The sequence below is a fragment of the Triticum dicoccoides genome, chromosome 1A, assembly GCF_002162155.2.
Source record: "Triticum dicoccoides isolate Atlit2015 ecotype Zavitan chromosome 1A, WEW_v2.0, whole genome shotgun sequence".
Taxonomy (NCBI): Eukaryota; Viridiplantae; Streptophyta; class Magnoliopsida; order Poales; family Poaceae; genus Triticum; species Triticum dicoccoides.
Genome location: NC_041380.1, coordinates 483,311,696 through 483,319,234, shown reverse-complemented (window position 1 = coordinate 483,319,234; position 7,539 = coordinate 483,311,696). Strand labels below are relative to the sequence as shown.

The 7,539-nt window shown below is 41.9% G+C and overlaps 1 protein-coding gene across 1 annotated transcript; it reads right to left on the bottom strand.

Annotated features, from left to right (window-relative positions):
- Window positions 1-206: 206 nt before the first annotated feature.
- On the bottom strand, window positions 207-6,365 carry LOC119281087 (serine/threonine-protein kinase Nek4-like). Its single transcript, XM_037561723.1, has 15 exons — window positions 6,160-6,365; window positions 5,631-5,843; window positions 5,462-5,528; window positions 5,313-5,378; window positions 5,181-5,227; window positions 5,057-5,102; window positions 4,879-4,959; window positions 4,759-4,801; window positions 4,603-4,652; window positions 4,209-4,290; window positions 4,066-4,115; window positions 3,158-3,231; window positions 2,748-2,799; window positions 1,951-2,595; window positions 207-1,866 (listed from the first exon to the last, which is right to left on the bottom strand). The coding sequence occupies exons 2-15, from the start codon at window positions 5,726-5,728 to the stop codon at window positions 427-429; spliced, it is 2,841 nt and encodes a 946-aa protein (XP_037417620.1). The 5' UTR covers window positions 5,729-5,843; window positions 6,160-6,365; the 3' UTR covers window positions 207-426.
- Between the last annotated feature and the right edge of the window lie 1,174 nt (window positions 6,366-7,539).

Here is a 7,539-nt window from a genome sequence, read left to right as displayed (position 1 = left end):
GGATTGGAGGATCCACATCTATAGGGGAAAGAGTGACTTTGACAAATGCTTCTCTGACTAATACAGTACATCAATACCACATTACCTTATTTCTCATGTGCTAAGACAATTTCTAGGGGAGTAGCTGCAGTAATCTGGTCACTTTGAAGACCGGAAAAGCAGCATGTTTTGATCACGTTTTCCCACGTGTTCCGACGAATGCGATGTATGCAGAAGTTAAACCATTTGCAGTACTGAAGGGACATTTATTCTGTTTACAAGTCTTGGCTATGTACAACATACGCCACAAAGAATGGTTGAATCAAAAGGAAAAACCAGGCAACACAAACCACACGCTGTTATAAAACCAAGCGAGTTTCGGTAAGCTCGGAGCACAAGGGGGGAGCAAGCAAAAAGTGCCCCTCCGGGCTACAAAGATACAGATACTCACATAGACGTGCGACTTGCTTCGTCATTCATCATCCCTTTAAAGCTTCTGGCCAGCCAGATTGCCGTCTCTCTTGGGGAGACCTTCATCTTCCCGAATGGCTTCAGAACAATGGCAAGCTCCTCCAACCTGTTGTCTTCCAGTAGGTCCGCGGAGAGCTCAAGGAGCCCCTCAAGAGCCTCGGCCCGCTGCCTAAATGACGTGACGTCGAGCATTTCCTTAGCAGGGGATGTCTCCTCCTTGACAACGATGTTGGCCTCAGAGATGTAAGATCTCACATCGACGATGGCACTAGATAATCTTGCTGTGTCTGAGCTGGCTGGTATCTTGCAGGCAGCATTGCTTCCCAAGACATGCTGTTCGGAAGCAACTGAGGGAAGAGGTGTAGAAGGCAGTGAGTTTAATGAGCATGAGCTGCTTCTTACTTCCAGATCTTCTCTTACCACATTCAGAAGTTTGCTGACATCCATGTTCTGAGTTTCCCCTTGACCATTTTCTGATGTTGGCTGCTCATTGCAGACATTGAGATTGATTTGCCGAATGGCATCATCAACCAGTGGGTTTAAATGAGGACCTGTTTCTTTCTTCATTGATGTTTGTTTCTTCATTGACTGAACAGAATTGGGTCCCTTCTCCAACATTGCACCTTCTGCTGTTGAAACGGAAGAACCGTATGGTGGCATCGATGAGAGAAGCTCTTGGACAGTAAATTTATCCTCACCACTTTGGAATGTGGCCATATTCTGCCCATGCTTACTGGATTGCACATCATCCTTGCAAACAAACTCCTGTTCAAAGCTTGGAATGAATGGACCCAAAGCAGAGCTCAGGCTTGAATCATTACTAACCACACTCCTCTGCAAATTGTCTCTGCTAATTTCTGAACGTGGTATGGCTGTAAGGCCATTGTCTTCCGTGGCAACAGCATCAGGCACTGAGCTTGTGTGCGATGAAATCAAGCAGGCTGGTGGGTTAGGTTCAGATAGCTCAGACTGGTCGATCTTTTCAACACAACCAACTGTTGAACTTGAGCAAGGACTGATGTCTTCCTTAGTTGCCACAGTAAACAATTCTCGGGGAGCAGATTTTGCATGTGAGTTGTTTGGCATGATGTTCAGTCCTTCTGAAGGAATTTTGGATGGCCTTACAATAAGTGGAAGATCACCAGGGGTAGTATCTGGAGAATGGGTAGGTTGGCATGGACTTTTCTCACCCTCCACCATGGCCTTAGTTTGAGCTCCTTTTTGCACAGTGGCTGGGAGGCCAGTTGTCCCTACCCCCGCTCGTCGCTGAGGGCTAGCCCGTCTAGTAGCACTAATTGGGGTCTTGATTTTTGACTTTGCTGAAACTGCAGAACCATTTTCTATGACCTGTTTGGCAGGTTCAGGAGTTGATGACCGAACGGTTTTGATATTTGAACGGTGTTCCACAATAGGTAACTGCATGACCAATAGCAGGAGTCAGTGGTTAGCAATAAAAGCTAATTGGATTTTGTTTATGATATAAAAGAAGTAGGTTCATACCAGTTGCTTCGAGGGTGGTGATGCTTGAACTGAATTCACGCATCCATCGTTGGTACTGACCAATCCATGAGATGAATCATCACCAGACCTTGATCTGCATGAAGCATTGTTGTTAAACCTTGAAGTATCTGATGGTTGCTCTGCTTCATTCTTACTACTGACTGCAGAACTCGGCTTTACGCCTCTAGTTCTTGCCGGAGTACTGCTTTCTCTAAGCCTGCTCTCCTCTCTTAAGGTTGTCATTATCTTCTCAATGATTTTCGGTTGCTTAGTCTCACCCCTGTGATGCTGATCCATGGATTTAGATGAATCTTGTCTTTTCAGGTCCTTGTTGCCTCTGAGATCTTCTGGCGTTGCCCACTTCTCATCTGAGTTATCTCGATCCACATCATGAACGCTTCGAGTATCAATGACCTTGGTGTCAGTACTTGCAGCTCCACCTGATGTGCTTCTGTCACTTGATAGTGTGCTGTCTATATCACTACTAGACATGCTGCTGCTTTGGCTTTCAGACATGCTTCTCTGACTGCTCCGTGAAGTGGACAATGATTTCGGTGGTGTTCGCATGGTATTTGAAGCATCATAAAGAGCACGACATTGATCAACATAAGGCTGCAGATATGGGTTCTTCAGAATCTCCGATGCCTGTTCACAGGACATTACATTTTATTCAGAGATCATGTTGTACTTGTAAACTCTTGTTCTTTCATAATAAAGAATAGCTACGGCCTTTCGAAAGAAAGAGTGGAAAGAGACAAGGCTATAGTCAGAAGGTTTCCAGCTTCATAGTAGCTTACAGTAGGTCGATGCTCAGGATTCTTCCGCAACATAATTTTGATAAGAGATTTCCTGTATTTAACAGCAAAAGGGGAAACCATTAGAGTGGTATATTCTTTGCGAAGCTACCAAATCATTACTTGGTTGTGAAGCATAAGAATTGAGGATGATGACTTAAAATATGTTATTGAAATGAGACAAATGATAAGACTTAAAAAGGACACACACTTACGACTTAAAAGAGACATAAACTGTAATACACCAACATCAGTACAGATGCTACCAAATCATTACTTGGTTCTGAAGCATAAGAACCAAGGATGATTACCACATTACAGATCATGTGATTGAAATGAGACAAATGACAAGACAACTTTTAACAAATGTATAGCTTTTACACAACCGACTCTATGAAGAAAAGTGCACGTACATAGAAGAGGAGTAGCAGGTAGGCAAGGGACCCATCGCGGACCTATTTATCTTACTTATCAATCCAGCCATATCCTGCAAGCATTCTTAATCGGGTAAGTCCACTGATTTGTTAAAGAAAACTGCAAATAGTAGCGTCACCAAGTAACAACCAGGAAACCCAACATTGCAGATTTTTTATTGTAGAGTTTTACCAGATCATACTAATTTTATTTCACCATTTTCTTGTACACAATATTTTGGATACCTCATATGTTCCAAACTTTGATACTATATGTAACTAAATAGTTATCTTTGGAATGTTGACCAACTTATATAGAAGTTACTTGAAATGTTGCGAGAATAATTAAAAAAAACTTTAATGCTCAAATGCTCTAAAATATGAATAGTTATATGTGAGTCAGTACATGTCAATTATGAACTGATTTTTTTTTTGAAAAGGAGGTTAAACCCCCGGCCTCTGCCTCAATCGATGCATGCAGCCATCTTTATGAACTGATCTACTAATTTAGTTCTTTTTACTTAATTTAGGCAATATCCCATGGTAATTGCTTTGTTCATGTAATTTGGCCTAAAGCACTTCTGAATATTGTCTCAAAAAGAATCTTTACATAGGAAATAAGTTTACATGCAGAGTTAGTTTATGTTCCATTTTGTATTGTATAGTATCTGCAAAGTATTTCCGTAAGAGAATATGCAGGGTGGACTACAGAGCTAACCAGATCTTAGCTAGTTCTACCAAAATATTGCAGTTTCTTCAACATAGGAGTATTAAACTACTAAGCCAGAAAAACTATAACGGATACGAGCCCATTCGGAATGTAAGATGGAAAAGGTAAATATTCAACTTATAATCCACCCAGGATAGCAATGATTCTCAAGCAAAAAATATATCAGGTAAGAGCTCACAAAAGCCTTGAAAGCAGGTCGATGGGCCGCCATCTCATACATACAGCATCCTGTAAAAGACAAAGTCATATTAAATTCATAAGCAAATATGTGGTAATCTAGGAATAGTACAGAAACATTAGCCTGATGTTAATTATTTTTACCAAGCGACCAAATGTCCGACTTGAATCCATAGGGAATGTCTGTAAGCAGCTCCGGGCACATGTAATTCGGTGTTCCGACGACCTAAAGGAAACATAATAGCATTAGTATCCAGCAAGAGTCTGAGCATATAAAAATGATCCTGACTTTATGTACTCCACAATACAGATGAATTTACGCGCCTACATTGTTTGTGGTTAATAAGGGAAGAGGAAGACGATAAATAGCATGAGGTATATGCGCATGACAAACATCATGCTGTCATTGGTGATGTAACATATGAGAGAGGTATTAATAGCTCAATAAATGGAATGCCCTTCTAACAGTAGGAAAGGCTATGGCAATGCAAATGTTTTAAGCAGAGGTCATCGGAGGAAATAGGAAAAAGGATCATACTGAAGAAGTTAAATCATCTTCCTTCAGAGTCTTGGCTAGGCCAAAATCTCCTGCATGCAAAACAATGGATTGTTAAATGTTAATTGATAAAACAAAAGGTTAAATTGTAGTGTGAAATAACTTGCAGTATTGTACTATCTGTAATCAGGAACTGACCAAGGCGTATATCATGATCTTTGGTGAGAAATATGTTGGAGCACTGCAATTATGAGGAACAATTGTCAACCATACCACTGCATAAAATAATTGGCGATGACTATACCCATTGTTGCTTACCTTCAGATCACGATGCAACACATAGTTCGAATGCAAGTAGTCAACAGCCAATACCAACTGTGCGAACCATTTCAGCAATTTCTGAGGAACAATCAGTGATCAATCAGTATTATGAACTCGATGTTGGATTTATTTTTAATTTAATTCAGATGAAAATTAGAGATAAGTTATCTCATACCTCCTCAGGAAAGTAAGTACCATTTAACTTCTTCATCAGCTCATCCCTGTTATTAAAGAACAAAATACAATTTAAGAGACATGGAAACAAGAAACTGAACTCCAAAGCGCCGAATAACACTCACACATCCCCCCCTTCGCAGTAGCCCGTGATGATGCAGACATAGCAACCCTGCATAACTCTCCTTGTCAGTAAATAAGTTCAGTTGAAATTTCAAACCCAACAAGCAAGGTAAAATAAAGGTTAAAATAAAAACCTTCTCAACCCAGGCCTCTTTGAACTCTACGATGTAAGGATGTTGTAGTCGAGCAATCAGAGCCATCTGCAATTTACTGCCCACTTAATCAATTCCTCCCCAAAACAGCACCAATCAATCAACAAACAAAGCCCAAGGGCTTCACAAACCTCTTGATGAGCGGACTTGCGGCAGCGCTCCGTCTGCCTGGCAAGGCGGATTTTCTTCAGCACATACCTGCCAATCAAATCACAGGCACACACGCTGTTGCTGTCACCTGCATTCGAAGGGTGGAAACAGAATCTTGGAACGGAAAAAGAACTACTATATCGTACGTACTTCTTCTTCTCGATCTTGTGATTCACAAGGATGGCGGCGCCGAAGGCGCCGCGCCCAATCTGCTCCATGATCTCGTACTGGTCCATCCGAGACTCCATTACAGAAAATAATCACAGCCTTTCACTGCAGCAAGTCGCCTCTGATTAGGAATCAAATTCCTCCTGCCGTGCCCATGCTGCGGTTCAAACGCCTGCGCATCCTCACCACCAGGTCCTGCGAAAAGCAGCGGGACAAGTGCATAAGCCAAACAACTTTTACCAAAGCGTACTCGCGTCACGTGCCACCCAACCCAATCAAAATCCCACGGCACCCAGCCCAGTAGTACTCGCTGCCTTTTCTTAGAAAGGAGACCAGGAGAGGCACTGTTTGAACTAGGCGAGAGATTACAGATTAGCACGGGAACCGATGAACTACTCCGCAGATACAGAGAGAGAAACGGAGAGGGCATCAGTTATCCAGAACAGTAGCGGCAGGTTTGCGGATCACACCAACCGCGCGCGACCGGGCCGAGGCAGGGGGGCTTGCTTACCGCGGGGCAGTCCGGCTGCATTGGCCGGCGGGCGGCGGCGCCGGAGGCCGGCCTCGCTGGCCGGCTCGCGCGGCTGGAGCTCGTGCGCCTGCGGCTTCGGCGGGGGGCACACTCCTCGCTGGCGGTCGCCTCGGCTGTGATTTGTTAATGTTTTGGTGGATGGAGCCTTTGATGCGGCGTGACGGTGTTGGTTGAAGGCGAACGAGTTTGCTCCGTGGCTTTGCTTAGCTTGCTTATATACGCAGCATCGCCGCAACAGCGAGTGGTGGCGATGGCCTGACGGGGTTGGGGTTAAAAGCTGGGGTGGTGCTAATCAGGGGAATTAATTAAATTAAGCGAGGGAGATGCCTGGTGGCTTAAAAGGGACATTTCAACTTGTAGAGCGTATCTCCCACTAAGTACTGTCTTGGTTGCTGGGTGGGTACTCCATTTGATTTTATTTACTTCGCATATTAGCTTTGTGTCAAGTCAAAAAAATTAAACTTCCATCAAGTTTATACAAAAAAAACACTAACATCCACAATACCAAATCAATACTCACTCCGTAAAAAAGAAATATAAGAATGTTTAAATCACTAAATAGTGATCTAAACGCTATTATATAATATATTTATTTACAGAGGGAGTACCATTAGAATCACCATTCAAAATATCTTCATATCATATATATTTTTGTTATGAAAGTTTAGATTGTTTTTTATAAACTTGAACAAACATTATAAAGTTTGACTTAGGTCAAAACTAATATACGGAGTAAATAAAAACGAATGGAGCAACTCCAGGTCCATTGTATTGGTGACAAAAAATTGATACGGGTTCATAAATTATGGAAAAGGAACATATGGACGCCAGTCAATATAAGGATTTTTTTTTTTGCAAAAAGATGGATATTAAATAGAATACCATGGCCGTCGGCAAGGCAAAAAGAAGAATATCGGCATTGGATAGGAACGCACCCTTGAATTCCCGTGAAGTGTTTGTTTTAACAATATTTTGAACCTTCTATACTATCCTGTATTCCAAACATATAACCGTACTTAATTGGTAATGCCACTTTAGGACATCTGATATGATGTAGTAGTTGAGTGATCACATCATCTGAGGACTATCTTTGTGCCAAACAAATAAAAATGGTACTTTAAAGCCAATTGAGTTGTAGATGTTTATTAGAGGAATTCTTTTTTATTCGTTCACTTGGTACGATTTTTGTGAATTTACATTGCAGAGCATCATTGCTACTTTTTTGTACATCCTTGAAAAGAGCATCATTGCTGGTTCGTAACAACTTTTCAAGAAGGCTCCCGCCATGTTTTTATATTTAGATAGCTCACTATTCAATGTTTTTATTTTTAGTTTTTTTTCCGACGAAGGATGGATTTT